This window comes from Girardinichthys multiradiatus, chromosome 8 (assembly GCF_021462225.1).
Source record: "Girardinichthys multiradiatus isolate DD_20200921_A chromosome 8, DD_fGirMul_XY1, whole genome shotgun sequence".
NCBI classification, from domain to species: domain Eukaryota; kingdom Metazoa; phylum Chordata; class Actinopteri; order Cyprinodontiformes; family Goodeidae; genus Girardinichthys; species Girardinichthys multiradiatus.
Window position 1 is genome coordinate 24,364,399 of NC_061801.1, and position 21,284 is coordinate 24,385,682.

Here is a 21,284-nt window from a genome sequence, read left to right on the forward strand (position 1 = left end):
TGAACTTCAGCACGGAGTACTGAGACTTAAAGATGAAATCCTGCACGACTATGTGTCTAAGAACTTTTGATCTTGTGTCTGAGCAGGGATCTGCCTGCCGCTGTGTTATGCTGGGGCGGCCATATATCTTAATTGTATTGTTTCATCAGACTTCTATCATCATAATCTGTTAATTATCATATTTATGAGGCCTTGTGTACAGCATCCTCTCAAATACAGACCATCTTTGTTTCTTCTAAGAAATATCTAGCTTTGACTTTGTATAATCTCTGTCCTTTAGCACAAAAGTAATGACTTGAATTTGTTTTGCTGTAAGAGCTATGTGTGGATTTGTTTGCTGTGTAACATGTTTTGGAAAGGGAAATTATCTTCCAAATATATAGATATAAAAAAGACCAGATGAAAAAAAACAAATTAGCTTTCTGCATTTATTTCCCTATATTATGGCTGTTAATATCCGGCTCAATCCCACACCAGGATATTAGTGCGCTGATAATGTCTTCATCACAACTCCTGCATGCTGAATGAGAAAGCCTAATCTTATTGATGCAAACTTATGAGCTCTTAAAAGACTCTTCTCCTATCTGTATCCTATCTCTGCCTCTTCCTTCCAGTGGCTCCCAGTACAGATGACGTAGCTCTCTATGTGGGTATTGTCATCGCTGTGATCCTGTGCCTGGTTATCTCCGTCGTTGTGGCGCTCTTCATCTACAGGAAGAATCACCGGGAGTTCAGCTCTGATATCATTGATTCCTCTGCTCTGAATGGAGGGTTCCAACCGGTCAGCATCAAGACCACACGCAAAGGTGGGTCAAACCGGGAGATTGAGGATGTATTTGTTAGTTTGTGGACATATGTGACAAAAATAAGTCAGCCTGTGCAAATTGTAGGAACACAGTATGCGCTTTTTGATAATTGAAATGTATTAATAAATATACCTTAAGCAAAGTCAGAATTTTTATTCAAGACTTTTTATTTATCTATGATTAATTAATTAATTATTTCAGTACTTCAGCGTGGCAACCAAAGCATAGAAAAAAGTAGATTACAGTCAAAGTTCAAAAGGCAAAACACAAAATCATAACCTCAAACCATATTTCCACCTACATTGCTTTAGAGTTTGTATAAGATTCGACTACAAAATAGTGTTGGCTCTTTGTTTTGTAAAAAAAGATATTTTAAACTTTTAGCATGAATGATTGCATCGGTGCGGCATGGCATGGAGGTGATCACCCTGTGGTTCTGCTGAGGTGTAATGGAAGCCCAGGTTGCTTTGATAGCTGCCTTCAGGTCATCTAGATTGTTGGGTCGGGGTTTGGGTTGGGTACTCCATAGATGCTCTGTGGGGTTCAGGTCAGGGGAGTTTGCTGGCCAGTCAAGCACAAGAACACCATAGTCACTGAAGCAGCTTTGGCCTCGTCAGCAGGTACCAAGTCCTGTTGGGGAATTAAATCAGCATCTCCATAAAGCGTGTCTGCAAAAAGAAGCACTAATTGTTCTAAAATGTCCCGGTGGATGACTGTGTTGTCTTTGGACTGCAAAAAACAAAGTGGACCAACATCAGCAGATGACATGGCACCCCAAATCATTACCGACATTGGAAACTTTACACTGGACTTTAAGCAATGTGGATTCTGTGCCTCTAAACTCTTCCTCCAGACTCTGGGACCTTGATTTCCAAATAATATGCAGAATTTACCTTAATCTGAAAACAGGACTTTGGACCACTGGGCAATAGTCCAGTTCTTCTCTTTAGCCCAGGTAAAACGCATCCGACGTTGTCTCTGGTTCAGGAGTGTCATGACACTAAGAATGCTAAATTTGTAGCCCATGTGTAGGATTCACCTCAGTCCGCTCCTCATGAAGCTCCCCCAAAGTCTTAAATGGATTGTGGATGGAAATGGATTAAAAATAAAAACTCAAATCAAATCTTGTCCTTTCCTCTTAAATTTATGCATAACAATGATTAGCAATCAAACTTCATTTGCAGAGCACTTTTCATGTAGACTAGTGTAAATCGAAGGGCTTTTCCTAAGTTAAACACAGGCTGTCCTAAGAAACACATTAGACATTTTCACACTAAACACACACACACAAAAAGACAAAACAAACAAACTCATAAATCAAACAATTTCTGAGGATGACGAACTTGTGGATTGTAGTGTAGTGTGGATATGAATTTTTTTGGCTCAGGGTGGATGGCAGGGGGGTGTATAGGTGTGACCAAGGCACCTGATGATGTTGATCAATGGGAAAGTATATTTGGAAAAACCTCAAAAAAATGGGGCGGCAGAAAGATAAGTTTAAGGGTGCAGCTGCTCCACTTGCTCTATTGTTCAAGCGCTTATAGGTGAACATGATAAATAACCGAGTCTAACTTTAGAGATGAAGTAATGTTAGTTAATAGAAGCTTACAGTCATTGAGTTTCTATTTCATTTTTTTTTCATAATGACAAATACAACTCAAACGATTTTGTTTTTTCTAACTGTCTGTGTTTTAAACATTTTGGCTCATCGAAGTTCGAAATAAACTCAATAAACATTATTTAATTGAAACACAAGTAAATTTTGAAACACATTAGTTCAAGTTGTGTTGGCCTGTGTGACATCTGGAGTGGCTTACATTAACGGCCCATAACATCAACCTGTTGAGGTTTGTTTGACTCAGATGCTCTAAAGCAGCACATGTTTCTGTGATGATGTAAATGTAAATGTACTTTTTGGACTACAGATGAGTGTGAGGCCTATGTTTATGTGAATGACATGGCATGATGATTTAGATATGTGACAGAAGGCAAAATGAGGGCCTATTAAAGCATAATTGGAGCTGTCTCTGTGCCACGGTATTCATCTGTTGAGTCATCAGCACCTGATGCAGAACTTAAAGGTAAAGCATTAGAAAAATGACCGGAGGCAGTAATTTGGATGAAGATGACTGCGACAAAACACAATGATTGGAAATTTTTTTTTTTTTTTAACATAAGGTTTTAAGGTTTTCTCTCCCGTAAAGAAATTATACCGGAAACATATTCACTACAGCTTAAATTAAGCCCAAAAACCTTAAATTATATAGGTGGCCACATTTCAAGGTGAAAAATAATAACAGTAGGGAGCGACATACTAAGGAGTGCACCAGAAGTGGTCTAACACATCTGAATGGTCTTAAGAAAGTTTTATTTGAAGTGCTTAATTACCAATGAATATAAAGATAAAGGGAAAGAAAATCTTTTAAGGCTCCAAACTCTAATTGGTTGTGAAATCTGTGTTAGCAGATAATGTGTGGGTTATTAATCTTCACTATTTATCAATGAACTTATGAAACAGGAATAATAATAATGAAACTGAGTAATTATAGAGGATTTTCAGTTCAACAGATATACATTTCCATCACTTTTTTGTCTCTTTATAGAATGATTATTGCATATTTTATGGCCATCTGTGAATTCATTAGCATTTAAAATGCAATTTTCCAATTTTCTTATAATAACACATCATAGTTGTTTATTTTCTATACATGGGAAATAAATGGTAACTCATGCATTAAATACATGCTCATGTATATAGATGTTGTTGTAGATGTTGTTCTGGGTTCACATTAAGGACTTCTGGATGTCCTTAATGTGTTCTTGGAGTGATTTTGGTCAGCTACTCCTGGGAAGGTTCACATATGCTCCATGTTTTCTACACGTGTGGTTAATGGCCTTAGAAATGGCTTTGTAACCCTTTCCAGACTCATGGATGTCAATGACTTTGTTTCTCATCTGTTGTTGAATTTCTTTAAATTGGGCTATGGTGTGTTGAGTTTTTTAGATCTTTTGACCTACTTCCTGATGTTAGACAGATTCCATTAAAGTGATTGTTTTTGACTGTACAGATCTGACAGTAATCAGTCCTCTAGTGAAATTGATCCAAAAATGTGGTTAAAAACAATACGGTCCTAAACCTTTGTTGATGTTCTTTACAAGCCGTCCTCTTTTTTTAGATTGGCTTATATTTTAAATATTTAACTCAAACACACCCTCTTTAAACCACAAAAATTAGGTCACCAGCATTTTAATATAACTTACAAGATGCTTTCAAGGCAGTTTGAAATAAAACCCCGCGACGTAACGCACATTTCTATCAGATACAGGAAACTTTATATTCTGTGTGTAAATCCTAATGTTGGTTCTATTGTTCTGTTTTAATTTGTAGCACATTGCACCAAATTTTACATCAAGAATGTTTTTCATTATTTGCATTGTTTATTGTCTGCCTATGTCTGCAATCTATCTGCAGGGATCTCCTAATGCAAAGTATATTCACCACTGTTCCTGATGTTTTATAAACAACAAATAAGCACTACGAATTTGATCACGTTCTATGGCTTATGTGTGATGTAGAAAATCCTGTGTTAGGAAAGCAGAGTGAGTGTGGAGGCAATAGAGGAGTTTAACTTTGCAGGCTTCCTACAGGGTAAACGTGGTTCTCGGGATGCCATCTGTTCTTCATGAATCACAGCTGCACCTAAAATTTCTCAGACTGAGTTGTGCTTGCTGCCACTGAAGCAGACTTTCTTAATGAGTAAAAAACAACAGAGTAAAGTAAAGCAGCTGTTTTAAGTTCAGTTTTGTGTTTTTTTCCTCTGTTATAAAAACTTTACCTCCTATTTATTCTGCTTTCCTTGTTTTTTTCTAGCTGATCTCCTAACAGCACCCCCTGACCTGACCTCAGCGGCCGCCATGTATCGTGGCCCAGTTTATGCCCTCCACGATGTGGCCGACAAAATCCCCATGACCAACTCCCCACTGCTGGATCCTTTGCCTAACCTGAAGATTAAAGTTTACAACTCCTCGGGCCTGGTGACCCCACAGGACGACCTGGGAGGGGAGCTGTCCTCTAAGCTGTCCCCAAAGCTGCCGCACTGCCTGCTGGACCACAGCGACAGCACGATGGGCCGCCGCACGCAGACGCTGCTTCGCACGAGGGACCCCTCCTGCACCGCTCTTGGCTCCTTCAGCTCGCAAGGGGGACAGCTGATTGTGCCCAACTCAGGTAGAGCAGAAAGAGGAAGACGTACTTCTATTTTTGTGTATTGATTTGTTATTCAGTAGAAGTATACTCCACCTTAAGAGACCCAATGTGTCTCTTCAGTCACTCTTCAGAATGAGAAAGACAAGAGAACATGCCATTTAGGTATCTTCATCAGGACATTTTTATGAAGAAACTTTGCCAATATCTACATTCAAAGCAACAAGTTTAGAAACAACTGAAACAGTTACAAATAAGGTTGAGAAAGGCCCCAAGTTTATCTATCTGACCCCAAACAGTAAGGATTATAATGGAGTGAAAGAAAAATCCCACTATCTCACTACATCTCACTATTTGAGAACAGTTAATGCATCCATCCTTCCATCCATCCATCCATTCCTCCATCAATCCATTATCTTCCCCTTATCCAAAATAGGGTTTTGGAGGCAACAGATCCAGGAGGGAAACTCTTACATCCTTCTCCCTGGCTACATCCTCCATCTCATTCTGGGGGATTTCCAAGGTTCTCCCAGGTCAGACAGGATATATAGTCCCTCCAACCAGTTCTAGGTCATCCCTGGATTCTCCTCCCAGTCCAGTGAGCCTTGAAAACCTTCAAAGGGAGGGACCCAGGAGGCATCCTGATAAGAAGCCTGTATCACCTTAACAGACTCCTTTTGATGCGGAAGAGCAGAGGCCCTACTTCAGGCTCCCCCCAGATGACAGAGCTCCTCACCCTATCTCTAAGGCTGAGTCCAGCCACCCTAGGGGGGAAGCCTATTTAGCTGCTTGTATCCATGAAATAATGGAAATGCAGTAAAAAATGCATTTATTTGAAATCATTTCATGGTTCATGGTTTGAAATCTTTTACAAGGGATGTCAATGTTGTAAAACATAAGAAAATACAAGCCAAATAACAAGACCTAAAAATGATCACCTACCTATTTTCCCTAAAAGTTATTGACATGAATGCTTTTTATAAAGTAATCTATTTGGCCGAAATGCTAAACCTTTTTGACGGCTGAAACTGCACACATACTGCTTGCCAAATCGGCCATAATCCACATGTAGTTTTCAACACAAATACATGAAGTAATCTGTGTAAAGCAAACAAAGTGCACAGTAGATGTGCTGCTCTACTTACAGACCTTAGCTGCCTGTTATACTTCACTATCACTACATAAAACATACAAACAGATGTGACTTTGAAATGATATGCTTAGCCATATGCAACTTATCAGGGAGCTGACTGCGCACAGTATGTCAGGAGTTGATGGATACCTGAGGTGCCTCCACCAGAAGAGCTGAAGTCGAGGTGTTCTAGTTTCAGGCAGCTTACATTAGCCATGCTGTCTTCACTTCAAACACATGCAGGCTGTAAGGATCACACTACAGATGCGTGTTGACAGGCATAGACAAACTAGCTGTGACATTAAAGGATGCACAGACTTCTCACATTTCTCAGTTTTTTTTTTTTCCATTTTCTTTATGATACCTGAAAAATTTTCTCACCTCATTATGTTACATAGGCAATATGGGGCAGAGAGGGCATTCGATATTCAATATGTTGGTGTGTCAGTGTAATGAAATATTTGGTGACATTTCTGTGTGGCTGTTTTTGTATTTTAAAATGCATCATAGCTTTCCTGTGAGCCAGATCGGTGGTTGAAGGAAGAACCTGTCTGTCACCTTTTTGAGAAGTTTGCTACAATTTCAATGGAAATCAGTGTGGTGTCTTAATACTCCCCTCCTGAGAGAGAAAAGACTAGATTGTGTGTATGCATGAGAGAATTTGATGGATTTGTTCTTAAAAAAAAAAGAAAACCATGAGACAAGACATCATTTCAAATCAATCTGAGATGGAAAAATGTAAATCATGACGGCTGCAGCAGCTATATGGGAAAGATATCAGCAGTAGGAAGATCATTGATTGTAGAAATGAAATCCAGCATCCTTTCCGATATTATTGAGAAAGGCAATAAAATGTTTTATGTGAGAGAAAATGTTATTACTGTGGCACAAAGTCAGGAAAAAGTTGTGATAGTCTGGAAAAAGGCAAAAATAATAATAATAAAAGTCAAAAGCAATTTTATTCCTGACTTTATGTTTTATCTTGTCAAATTCATTCCAGTTGTTTATTTTTGTCCATCCATCCGTCCATCCATCCATTTCTAAGGTCACCTTTTTTTTACAAGGTCTTTGGACTGGTAATTAGTTTGACCAGCTTTTAAAGTGTCTTGCTACAGTGAGGCCAAGCTTGATGCCACAGTGTCTCACTGCTGACATTTTGCATATAAAATACCAAAGCCAAGAGACTAGATGGTAAATATGTCTTTGCAACACCTAAGATCTAATGGTGATTACTAAATCTTCTAAATCTATTTTTTTTTTATCCTCAGTCCTTTAGCAGCATGTATATGTGAGACTTGCAGGACAGACAGAAAAGTATCATAAATATAACATAAATACTCTGGCCACACAACATGCATGTTTGTTTCCTGTCTCTTTCTTCCTCAGGGGTGAGTCTGCTCATACCAGCCGGGGCCATTCCTCAAGGCAGAGTCTATGAGATGTACGTGACCGTTCAGAGAAAGGACAATCTGAGGTACGGAGCTCCACTCAACACCCTGAGAGCTGTGTTTACCCCTGTCCAGTGTGCTCTATTACACTCTCACAGACACTGCTGTCAACGCTGTCACAGAACAGCATGATTATGTGTTTTCTTTCTCTATATGAAACCTTCAGGCCATCTGTGGAAGATGGTCAAACGGTGCTGAGCCCAATAGTGAGCTGTGGGCCTCCTGGGGCCCTGCTGACACGACCGGTCATCATCACCATGCACCACTGTGCCGTGTGTGACGGCCAGCAGGACTGGCTGATCCAGCTCAAGAGCCAGTCCCAGCAGAACCAGTGGGAGGTAAGATTTTGGATTCTCAGAGAAAATGTACAGTCATGTAAGGCATTAAGATGGCTTCCTTTCAAGTTAAAGATCCAAAAGATACATTTGGTTGACTGAAAGTCTTGCTGTATGTTGAGTAAAGAACAAAGGAGATCGATGATATTGCTATGAACAGTAGATAGAATGAAGGAGAAAGAACAACTGTGCCTGGTTTAAACTTCTGCTCTAATCAAGTGCTGAAAGAGTAAACCTCTGATCTCTGGGAATAAAACAGGACTTTACTCATGTCTTTATATGTGTTGTTGTGCACTGAGGGTTATTAGAAACCCTTTGCTTGGAGCCCCAGTGATCAGGTCAGATCACAATGGATTACAACCAGATTAAACAGGATGTTTAAAATCTAGTGGCTAAAAGCAGTCATTCACATATCTCTACCCTGTTCAATCATAGCTTTGGTAACTTCACCCACTGAATTTATGGGAATGGACAAACAAAAGACAATAAATCAAAAAAACATTTATCACAAGTGACGGCTTCACAAGAAAGGATTAAAAACAGTAAAAGAAACATCCAAAACTTTAAGTGTACCTTCTCACACCAACAAAATTGCAAGTGTTGTGTAGTGTCTTGTCATTTTATGTCCAAAATATAAATATTTATTTGGTCACATTTTGCATAACAAAATCAGTTGAACTACAAAACTCCCGCCTTCGCACTACTGCACTAAATGTTTATAGCTCCTCAAATGTTTCTGAGGATCTTGTGAAATGTATTGTTTAAACAGGCAGCCAGATTCACATGGTACATCATTATCAATAAAGTTAAACATTTGTAGTTTTTCAAATATAACCTACAATAGCACGTAAAATCTTGCAATGCAATCTTCCAACACAGCTTGAATTTCTGTGGTGTACCGCAGGTTTGGTCTGATGCAGAAATGTGGGCCTAATGGAAGGTATGTTTAATTCTGGCTTAAAGGTTTTTATGTCGAAAAAGGTACTTAATCTGACCAACCTGCCTCATGCATATTCGGATTTATTGAATTTAACAGTATAAACTTAATGCATCCTGCTTGAAAATGACTGTGCTCCCAGGAAATTATTATCTAAAAAAAAACCAGTGCCGTCGGCGAATTGAAAAGTGTGGTTAAGGTTAAAATAAAGCCGATTTCAGTGTGTGGAAGCGCATTGTTTAAATTAATATATAAGTCAAAATAGTCAATGTGGCGGTTTCAGCTGCATCAAATTCATCTTCTTAGTGTCAGCCTGCTTCCAATATGATGCTCTCTTCAGCATGTTAATAAATAAGGGATTTATTTATTTAAATATCAGGGTTATTTATAGCCAAATCAGAACAGCAAAACTGGCCCCAGATATCTTGTTGACAATGATTAATTACTTTGGGGGTAACCCTACAAAGCTTAGTATTAACTAATCATTATAAATAAGAAAATGTTATGTGTATTACCAGTCTGAGCTGATAGCTGGTAAAATCAGTTTTCTTAAGCCCAACGTTCAAACCCTGTCAAAATATCTGAATATCTGTCTTTTTAATAGAAACACAGGAGATGAGAGTTACTGAGTAAGTCTTTCTCAGATATTTATACTAAGAGCTCTCTGTTTATCCAGGATACTGGATCCCCTTCTATCCGTCCCTCACAAATACACACAGTGTCCCTCTGGAAACATGTTGATGATGTACGCAGATCGTATAGTGAGGGATATTTGAGACTTTCTGCTTCACAAATTTCTAAAAAAAAACATCCTGTGCTTGCTTGCTTTTGTTTGTGCACATACTGTGTAAACAAAGTACAAGCTGACTTTTTCTACTGTGCGTTCTCATTATTCCCCGATAGGAAAGCCCCCGGTGCCTTCCCACAGGAGCAGTTAAAGAGCCTAATGATCTACCATAATACTGCCGTTAAACGGCATAGCTCACAATAAAACGCTGTAATTCCTCTTCTGTCTCTTATAATGGGTTGAATTAATACCAGTGTGTTGCTGGGCAGGAGTGTTTGTTACACTGGGAGAGAGTGTGTTACTGAAAGATTACGATCTAGGAGATCTAGAGGGAGAGAGAGGACAGGATGGGAAGACAGAGGGAGGCGTGAGTCACCTCAGACAGGGCGGTCCTAATGAAAGAGAAATATGTCCAGGCGATAAGCGCCATTAAACGGGTCAACTTCGGATGGCCTGAATACTACTTGTTCCATTATCTGGTATACATAATGACTGAGTGTCAGGGGGAGTCACACATGAAAACACACACATCAATATTTTAAAAGGACGTAGCTTTTTTGAAAGGTCACAACCTTAATTGTGCGTTTTTCATTAAAATTCATTTGAATTCACTCAGTAATCACAAAGCATGGCAGTAAACAGAAAGAAATCCAACAAGTTGCAACATTAGATGCTTGCTATTGGACAGCAGGTTTGTTACACATGTAACTTGTGTAATAGTTTTCAAACAAGGTTTCAAGTTCTGTCTTATACACTAGATGTTCCTGTATTTGGACATTTTCAGTATGTTTTGTTGTATCTCATATTCTCCCAAAAAATGCTGAATCTACTTGCTTGTGAATGTTGGCATTTTTAGGTATAATGAGCATTAAATTAGTTTGTCAAGCTGCTAAGATACCTTTTGCCAAGGCTGTTTCACATTTTTGAACAAAAGTCAAACTTGATCTGCACTGCAGTTATTTAGTTTAGATCTATACAGACATTGTCAGCGGTAATAGTGGCCTTTGATGGCAGAAGTCATCTTTAAACCCAGATTGTCTCTCCCCTGTTGTTAATTTTGTCCATTTTTGCTTGTACTGTCTTAAGATGAAGTACAATTATGATATTATACTGGGCTATGGGTATTTAATATTATTGCTATTTCTGTATTTTTGTCTCTGCTGCAGGATGTGGTGGTAGTAGGAGAGGAAAACTTCACCACGCCGTGTTATATCCAGATGGATGAAGAGGCTTGCCATATCCTGACGGAGACACTGGGCACATACTGCCTTGTGGGCCAGTCTCTCAGCGCTGCCACCATTAAGCGCCTCAAACTAGCCATCTTCGGCCCCGTCACCTGCCCCGCCATGGAGTACCACATCCGAGTTTACTGTCTGGACGACACTCAAGATGCACTCAAGGTACATGCCGAGCTGCACATGCATGTGCTTTCTCTGTTTTTATCTCTTGGGCGTCTGCTGAAGGTCATATCGGCGGAATTAAATTGTTTTTGAGCATTAGTACCACGCTTTAGTTTTTCATTTTGACTGAGCTGTTTTGTGTGGGGACAGCCAGCAGATGAGAAAGCTTTGTGTGGTCGTGTCACAATTGTATTTGAAAAACGGTGCCACTCCTTGAAAGACGTAGCCTCTGCATCGATGAAATAAGCCACATTTATTCTACTACTCTTCCATTGTCTCATAACATCAATTCTGTTTAATACCTGGACGCACCTGTGTGGAGGAAAGATAAGGAGAAATTACTGTACCAAGGGGGATATTGAACACAGTTATTAAATTTGGGGATGGGTAATGACAGGTGATAGTTATCCAGCTGCAACAACATACAGGAAGGTTGTTTTTGTTAGACTGACATGTCTACAAACTGTCCTTGAAAACAGGATGCACTATAAGTTGTGTAGGTCACTCCGCACGGTCCCATTGCAAATAAAGTGCACGTTTGCATTTGCAGGAGGTTCTGCAGATGGAGAAGCAAATGGGTGGAAAACTGTTGGATGAACCAAAGACTCTAAATTTTAAAGACAGCACCCACAACTTGAGACTTTCCATCCATGATGTTCCCCAGCCATTGTGGAAGAGCAAACTCCTAGCGAAGTACCAGGTAAGTTTGAGACTAGAGATGAGCCCGTCTGAATTAGGTTTCCATTCTCATTAAGCTTTGAATGGCGTTACTGTATATCCAAATAAACAAATCTGATTTCTCTTTAATAACAAAGTTTAAGAAGATGAATGATTAGCTATGAAAAATTTGCTAGCTCTCTCACTATGAGCGGTCTTTAATTATTCATAGATTAGGAGCAGAGGTGACACCCCTCCATGTCCATGAGAGAGCAGTTCCTTTAACAGTTTTACGAAAGCAAACACAGATTGATTATGAAGTATAACTATAGGAAGAATTTTTGAGTTCAGCACAAACTGGTGGTGCTCGAGTATCACTGATTTGGTTTCATTTTTGTCCAGCCTGTCAGGGCCAATCAAGCTGAAAATCTTATTTTAAACATGTTTTCAGAACAGGGCCAACATTGCTGAGAAACATCTTAGCAACTCCTTTGACTCTCTTGCAGGAACTCTCCTTTCAGCAAGTGTGGACCGGTTCACAGAGGAATCTCCACTGCTGCTTTACTCTTGAGCGCTTCTCCATCAGCACGGTGGATCTGAGCTGTAAGATATGTGTGCGACAAGTTGAAGGAGAAGGACAGATTTTTCAGCTGGATACGACACTCTCAGAGGTATTGTTTTATACCTAAAGGTTAGATTAACAATATTACAAACATTAATGTGGCAGCCAAAAGCTTTTTGCTATAAGAGTTGGCAGTTTAATGTGCTACTTTCATTTCATACTCGGATCTTCTCATTATGGAAAGTCCTGCTTGTTGCAGAAACCTTTTTTTTATTAATTTCAGGATCTGATGGAGCTCTCATTTGATATCCAATGATGCCAAAGGGGCATTTAATGCATCGTTTATCTAACCACATATCCATTGTTTTAATCTTTTTTCTCACTTTTACATTTGTTTCAGTGATGACCTTAGTTCTACTTTCATCTACTTTCATATCAGCAATATTAGTGACCATATACAGTAAAGGGCAAAGTTTTGAGATTGACAGAATTTTGTTTTCACCACATCAGCTATGTGCTCTGGTTTACTGAAGTTTAGGTGTACTGGACCCACAACCCCATGGTGAAAACATGTGCTGGCAGCATCATGCCATAAACATGTGTATTTCCAGCAGGGATTAGGAAGATGGATGGAGCAACAAACAGGACAATCATGAAATAAATCCTGTTAGACTGGGGCATAGGTTTACCTTTCTGCACGAAAACAACCCTAAACATACAGACAGAGAATCAATACTGTGATTTAAGTCAAAGCATATTCATCTTGTAACAGTGACCTAGTCAAAGTCCTGACCTACATGCATTTGGGAACCTCCCAGGACTAAGAATAAATTTACCCAGCTTTCTTGTTGGATCTCCTTCAGTCTATTTCTTCTATCTTCACAGGACTCCCAGAGCATCGACACATCTCTGCTAGACCCCGCCAGTAACATCACGACGTTGGTTGGGCCAAACGCCTTTCGTATTCCTCTTTCCATTCGACAGAAGCTGTGCGGCAGCCTAGATGCACCGCAAACCAGAGGCAACGACTGGAGGATGTTGGCCCACAAACTTAACCTTGACAGGTGGGAAGACAAGTGAGACGTTGCATCACATTTAGGACTCGGTGATTGCACTCTAACAGGCTGTTGTCTGGTTTTGCAGGAAAAATCATGTCAACAACCAAAAATAATCAAAAAGCTGATCCTGTTAAACTTAATCTATCATATTATCCTTTTTAGTAGAAGCAGAGACCAACATTGCGTAGAGACACATTGTAGATTACTAATCTATTTTTAATTTGATTGTGATTGTGCTGCTGGGATGTGACTCATTGTGATAAACATCAGCTGAATTGAGATTAATTGACTTGGAGCGAACTCAGACAAAGATAGAGAGAGACGTTCTTCTGTGCAAAGCGCCTTTAATAGTCTCAGGCGTGTGTGTGTGTGTGTGTGTGTGTGTGTGTGTGATGGAGTTACAGTGTGAATCCATTTATAAGATCCCAGCTCAGCAGGACAGCCTTATCACAGGCAGCAGCTGTAGATTGACGAGACCTCTTACTGAGTGCAGCATGAACGCAGGAGAATGCTACTGAGAGACTTCAGCTCCACTCACTGCCTACACCAGTGATAGATCTTAGTACTGATGTTTTTTGTATATTTGTTTGGTTTTTTTAATAAACTTTCCTTGCTACATTAAAAATAGAAAAATGTTAAAGATTGCAGTTTTACAAGTTTTACAAGATTTTTTTTAGGCAAATGCATATTGAAGCAAACGACATACAATGATGTGTAAAAGTGTTTGCTCCTTTACAGATAACGTCTCTCCCTTTTTTTATGTCATCTGATTATTTAAATGTTTAAAATATTCAGACAAATTGTAAAATAATACAAAAATAATATAGGTAAACAAAATATTATTTTTTAATAATGCTTTTATTCATTAGTCGAAATGCTTTCCAAATCAACCTGGCCTTGTGTCATTAAATCATTAATTAACTGTAATTACCCACATTTGTTGGAAACCTGAGTTTAATTTCACCATCCATATCCTGGCCTGCTTACTTCCAGACCAGCAGCATCAATACACAACTTAAATAGAAATTGTCTGACTACATGAAGTAAGACAAAAGATCTCAGAAAGCAATCAGTCATGCCCTGAGCTAAAGAAATTCAAAATGGATGAGAAACATAACTGAAAACTGTGAAAAACTGTGAAAATTGTTAGAAAGTCATTTCTAAATCTTTGGGAGGGCAGCAAACCACAGTGAGAGCAGTGATCTACAAAAATAAAAAATGTGGAGGCGTGGTAAACTATCGATGGGGTCCACCATAATTACCGCATTCTAGGTCAGAAAAAAGCCCAAAACTACTGCAGACCTCATTGCCTCAGTTAGGGTCAATGGTCATGGTTCAGTGATATACACTGGTCAAAAAAATAAAGGGAACACTTAAACAACACAATATAACTCCAAGTACTGTAAATCAAACTTCTGTGAAATCAAACTGTCCACTTAGGAAGCAACACTGATTGACAATCAATTTCACATGATATTGTGCAAATGGAAAAGACAACAGGGGGAAATCTTTGGTGATTAGCAAGAAACACTCAATAAAGGAGTGGTTCTGAAGGTGGGGACCACAGACCACTTCTCAGTACCTATGCTTTCTGGATGATGTTTTGGTCTCTTTTGAATGTTGGTGGTGCTTTCACACTCGTGGTAGCATGAGACGGACTCTACAACCCACACAAGTGGCTCAGGTAGTGCAGCTCATCCAGGATGGCACATCAATGTGAGCTGTGGCAAGAAGGTTTGCTGTGTCTGTCAGCGTAGTGTCCAGAGCCTGGAGGCGCTACCAGGAGACAGGCCAGTACACCAGGAGACGTGGAGGAGGCCGTAGGAGGGCAACAACCCAGCAGCAGGACCGCTACCTCCGCCTTTCTGCAAGGAGGAACAGGAGGAGCACTGCCAGAGCCCTGCAAAATGACCTACAGCAGGCCACAAATGTGCATGTGTCTGCACAAACGGTTAAAAAAATGACTCCATGAGGATGGTATGAGGGCCCGACGTCCACAAATGGGGGTTGTGCTCACAGCCCAACACCGTGCAGGACGCTTCACATTTGTCAGAGAACACCAGGATTGGCAAATTCGCCACTGGTGCCCTGTGCTCTTCACAGATGAAAGCAGGTTCACACTGAGCACACGTGACAGACGTGACAGAGTCTGGAGACACCGTGGAGAGCAATCTGCTGCCTGCAACATCCTTCAGCATGACCGGTTTGGCAGTCAGTCAGTAATGGTGTGGGGTGGCATTTCTTTGGAGGGTCGCATGGCCCTCCATGTGCTCGCCTGAGGTAGCCTGACTGTCATTAGGTACCGAGATGAGATCCTCAGACCTCTTGTGAGACCATATGCTGGTGCGGTTGGCCCTGAGTTCCTCCTAATGCAGGACGATGCTAGACCTCATGTGGCTGGAGTGTGTCAGCAGTTCCTGCAAGATGAAGACATTGAAGCTATGGACTGGCCCGCCCGTTCCCCAGACCTGAATCCGATTGAGCACATCTGGGACATCATGTCTCGCTCCATCCACCAACGTCACGATGCACCACAGGCTGTCCAGGAGTTGGCGGATGCTTTAGTCCAGGTCTGGGAGGAGATCCTTCAGGAGACCATCCGCCGTCTCATCAGGAGCATGTCCAGGTGTTGTAGGGAGGTCATACAGGCACATGGAGGCCACACACAATACTGAGCCTCATTTTGACTTGTTTTAAGGACATTACATCAAAGTTGGATCAGCCTGTAGTGTGTTTTTCCACTTTAATTTTGTGTGTGACTCCAAATCCAGGCCTCCATTGGTTAATACATTTGATTTCCATTGATTATTTTTGTGTGATTTTGTTGTCAGCACATTCAACTTTGTACAGAACAAAGTATTCAATGAGAATATTTCATTCATTTGTTATTTGAGTGTTCCCTTTATTTTTTTGAGCAGTGTATATTATGTGGACTGACAAGACAAAATTGGGACTTTTTGGGATGCCTGTCTGCCAATTCATCTGGTGTAAAACTAACACAGCACTTCGGGACACAAAGATCGTAACAACATTCATTCAACATGTTAGTGGTAGCATGAGGATCTGGGGATGCTTTATTATTATTATTATTATTATTATTATTTCGTCAAGACCTGGACTTGCCATATTATAGAACCATGAATTCTATTCCCTACCAAAATATCCTGAAGGAGAAGGTCCATTTATGAGCTTCAGCTCAAGCACTCTGGGGTGATACAACAGGAGAGTGATCAGAAACACACCACTAATTCAAAAAAACCGAATAAAGACTTTATAGTGGCCTAGTCTAAGTCTTAATGTACATAAAAACAGCATTTTGTATTTGCTCTAGTTATTTTTGTCTGATATTAAAATTAGTTTGATGATCTGGGATATTTAAATATAATAAAAAAACAAAACAACTATGTAAGGGGGCACTGTATGCATAAATGAGAACAATAAGCAAACTATTGCACTTTGTCTGGACTGCTTTAAATTCTGGTAAAGAGGTTTATAATATCTCTCCTCCACTACCTGGATTCCAAACAGAACCACTGAAGATCTCTCAAGCTTACCGTGAGTGTCTGGACTTCAGGATTTTTCCTGCAATTCAGTGAGAGCAATATCTCAAAAATAATTCAGCTTTTTTTCCATTGATGGAGGCTTAGAGATCACAGCCATGAGCATATTAGGCTCTTATGGGCAGTAGCCAGACCTGCGAATGGGATTTTCCTGCGGATTATCTGCTCTTCTCTCGGAGGCGGAAGTGGTTGTTGAATGCTGGGACATTTGCAAGCTCTGGAAGCGGTTCTTCCAAGACATTTACAAGACATTTGACTGAAGAATAATTACAAAAATTAAGTTTTGTGAATATTTCTAAAGTTATTTGGTCTTATTTAGTTCAATTTGAAGTTTAATTAGTGGATAGAATGTTTGTAATTTTTAGTTTTGTAGAAACAAGTTGGTTGAATTTCTCTAAGATTTCACAAGTTTTAGTGGCAATAAACATAAGAAAGTAAAATTGAATCTGTCCATAGGCACTGGTTGATAACCTCACCTTCATTTATCTGACCAAACATTTCCAGGAGGAGAGTTAGAGTCCTCAGAATAATGCTTTCAGCACCCCACTAATTTGAACATACAGGTTCAATTAGCACCCCCTCACAATGATTGGCTCCTTCGTTAAAGATGTGTTAAAAGGTATAAAAAGAAATTCATGTTTTATCACAGTAGTTTTATCTCACTCTAAAAACTTTGGAAAATCCAAACATTAAATTGAGAACATTTATTGAGTGAGGAAAAATAATTCCTGATGAAGAAATAATTGTAAACAACAAAATTGCTGGTGCTATTGTAAAACATTCTAGTTTTCTAAGTTTATTAAAGTACCTAGCAACTTTAATTAGTAATCCAAGACTGTAGATATGAGCTGATGCAGAGGCCTGATTCATTGGATGCTCTTGAAAGTAGGAAAGACAAGGGAACATGCCATTTAGGTAACGCAGATGTGTGTCAACTTCAACTCAGGAAAAGACTGCAAGAAAAAGCTGAATTTACCAAAACCTTCTATCTACGTAACTGTACATGTTGTTGCTGCTTTTTCTGATCGAAGTTGCTAAAGTTTCATAAAAAATGAAGCAATGCCAGACCTCAAATGTTCTTAGTATTTTGGTGAAGAAGAGGATTGTTGCCAGCCAAATTCCAGACCCTTTATTGATTAAGGATTTTGGAGAATTTGACCATTAAAGAATGAAACAGTGGATTAAAAACTCCAAGAGTTTAAATGTTTTTCTAAGGCAGTAAAAACTTCATTTGCAACTTTTTATACAAAAATCTAAATTCTAGGGAGGTTATGTGGGAGGTTATATGGTGAGTTTGTCTTTAAGTTTGAAAAACTGACAAACTAGTAAATCAAGAAACCTTTTTTGTGAAAATCAGAGTTCAAATATCTATCAAGCATGTGTAGCTGAAATGCTTAATGGTTTTAATTAGAGGAAATCTAGGTCATAATTCGTAGCTCATTTAAATTTTGTCCCAGCTTTTATATACTGTCTGTGTAAAAATTATATTTTAAAGTATGTTGATAAATGAAAAACCTGCACAGGTGAATATGTATATAGAAAGTAAATATGTACATTAATTGAGTTTTCTGGAAACATTTGAACACTTCTCCAAACTTGTATTTTCTGAACAAAGAAACAATTAATATATATTTAAATCTAGAATTTTCAAAAATAAATTGTTGCACCGGCTGCACGGTGGTGCAGTTGGTAGCACTGTTGCCTTGCAGCAAGAAGGTCCTGGGTTCAATTCCCAGCCAGGGGTCTTTCTGCATGGAGTTTGCATGTTCTCCTTGTGCATGCATGGGTTCTCACCGGGTACTCTGGCTTCCTCCCACAGTCCACAGACATGCCAGTTAGGTTAATTGGTCTCTCTAAATTGCCCTTAGGTGTATGAATGTGTGTGTGGTTGTTTGTGTGTTGCCCTGCGACGGACTGGCGACCTGTCCAGGGTGTACCCTGCCTCTTGCCCATAGACTGCTGGAGATAGGCACCAGCTTCCCTGCGACCCACTATGGAATAAGTGGTAGAAAATGACTGACTGACTGAAATTGTTGCACCTAAAATTTGTAATGTAGTAATTTTAATGAATCTCTTTTGGTTTGAAAGTTTGTGATATGAACATTAAATTCACCTTTTACCTTTTTTACTAACCTATTCCTCCTGGTCTTTTCATAATTTTTCACTTAGGTATCTGAACTACTTTGCCACCAAATCTAGTCCTACAGGAGTGATCCTGGATTTGTGGGAGGCGCAGCATTTTCCTGATGGCAACCTCAGCCGCCTGGCCCAGGTTCTGGAAGAGATGGGACGCCACGACAGCCTCGTTCCTGCTGCGACTGACCACTGACGCAACCCAACGCCCGGAGAGGACAAAGAAAAACAGGAATAAAGACGAGGGGTTGGGGGGTCTTTAATTTGGAATCTCAGTGGCAAATGGTTGTTCGCGCTCTAGAACTCTACCTGAATGCACGCTAAAAGAAGTGCGAGTATAGAAACAGCCAGGTTTGCTCAGCCATGACCTAGTTAAACATTGGCAAAAAATTGTTGTAGAAACCTGGAGAGTAAACATGAACCCTTGCCAGTCACTTTTCTGGCTGATCCGTCCTCTCTCTGGCGCAACAGTTTGATATTTTTGGCTCTTGTTTCCCTGGAAACAGCCGTCCGGTTGTTTGGATGGATCATGCCGACGATTCCCTCACAGTATACAAGTAACAATCAACAAGAGGTCAGCGGATTAAAGGAGGTAGACTGGGTTCAGAGAAAGCATCACTCAGCCATCGAAGTCAATATCTGCTATTCTTGAAGACACAGTATTTAACAATATACCTATTTATGCTTGTCTTTTAATTTTCATTCTGCCTGTTACTCAGTATGTTGTTGAATCCTTTATTTTAGTTGCATTTTGATTTCTTTGACTGTGTCACATCACCACCTGGTGGACACCCGGGGAAGTAAGAGTCAGAAAAACAAAAAGAAATCGACCATTTTCACATCTGTTGTAATAATTATCAATATTATTTAGTGTATATTATTATGGAGTTTTGATTGTGCATGCGCCTTTTTTCACACCATTTTGTTTATTTTTTATTTTATACTTTTTATTAATTTTCTAAATTTTCACCCTTTTATAACTTTATTTTAGAAATTAGATTTGGTATTTGAGTTAGCAAAATATCCCATGCAGAATAAAAATAAAATGACACTAATGATTTTTGTGATAAGATGTAATCATTTTCTCAAAATGAACCTGTGATCACACAAGTTTATTTTTGTTAGACCAATGCAGCTGGAAACAGCTGTTTTCTACCAAAAAATTAAGACTTGCAGGATGTGAGGGTCAGTTAAATCTGAGAAGTAATCAGATAAATGTTTTATTTTAAGTTTGGAGTTGAATCACATACTTCAGCGCTTTGAGACAAAGGCTGAGATTTCTAACTCAGATTTAAAAGTTTGTACATTAAACGCAGGACACCCGTCAGTGTTGTGAGGATGCTGATCATGTGCATATTAATTATTGATAGCTATAAATGCGACATTCCTTTAATGAAGCAGCACTTGCAACTGTACGAGTGTTCTTTATGGTTTTGTTGTTTTTTTCAAATGTAATTGTCCATGTTTTTGTAAAGCTGTCTATGCAAACTCTGCATCCTGATGAAACAATCTTTTCATTTATCAGTGGGCTAGCCTTTGCATTACCCGATCGTCCTTCAGCTTCATGATTAATGTTGTTCATAGCGAGAATGTTGCCTATCGGTTTCTGGCGCTCATGATGTTGCTCGCTTGCGTTTCATCTGTTACTGTACAAAGTGTAAGAAAGAATTTTTAAGACTGATAATAAATTATATTTATATGCAACAATATAAATAAAGCATTCCTGTTTGAATTTCTGAAACTGCAGAGCACTGTTTCAGAAGGGATTGTTATTCTGTGGGCACAAATTTTGGCCAAACATTTTTGTACTTGTAAACCCAGCTTTGTAACATTATGAAATAAAATGCCTGAATATTCAGGTTTGCATAACTGTAGAAAAGGTTTGTTTTGTTGGTCCAGCTTTGTGTAGTTTAGCATATGATTACAGACAAAGTGAAAATAAAAATGTAAAACTCCAAAGCCCTTTGGATCTACTTCTTGAGATCCAAGTGCAACTTATTCTCATAATCTTGACGTCTCAAACTGAGTGGATAGTGACCAAACCAACTGGCCAATCTAGTGCTGAGATGTGAAAAAAAAAATTTCTTTTCTGATTGGCCAGTTTGAGATGTAAGTATAATGAGCTTGTGGTAAAGAGATTGTGCAAAAGCTGATGAGCAGCAGAAAAGTCTCTAGTCTGATTGGCCAGTTGCTTTGGCATTGACCAATTAGCATAAGGCACAGAGATTGTGTTCAGATAGAGATGGAGTGAACCTGACATGCCAC

At 39.4% G+C, this 21,284-nt stretch overlaps 1 protein-coding gene across 4 annotated transcripts in view; it reads left to right on the forward strand.

The window, feature by feature from the left end:
• unc5cb (unc-5 netrin receptor Cb) overlaps positions 1-20,893 on the forward strand; it is a 179,543-nt gene extending 158,650 nt beyond the window's left edge. For all 4 annotated transcript variants that reach the window (XM_047373008.1, XM_047373009.1, XM_047373010.1 and 1 more), the window contains 9 exons: positions 615-806; positions 4,678-5,034; positions 7,529-7,616; positions 7,757-7,928; positions 10,816-11,049; positions 11,600-11,749; positions 12,213-12,377; positions 13,154-13,332; positions 19,056-20,893. In XM_047373008.1, coding sequence (XP_047228964.1) covers positions 615-806; positions 4,678-5,034; positions 7,529-7,616; positions 7,757-7,928; positions 10,816-11,049; positions 11,600-11,749; positions 12,213-12,377; positions 13,154-13,332; positions 19,056-19,215 — 1,697 coding nt within the window. In that variant the 3' untranslated portion in view covers positions 19,216-20,893. The remainder of the gene's footprint in view (positions 1-614; positions 807-4,677; positions 5,035-7,528; positions 7,617-7,756; positions 7,929-10,815; positions 11,050-11,599; positions 11,750-12,212; positions 12,378-13,153; positions 13,333-19,055) is intronic.
• Positions 20,894-21,284: the final 391 nt, after the last annotated feature.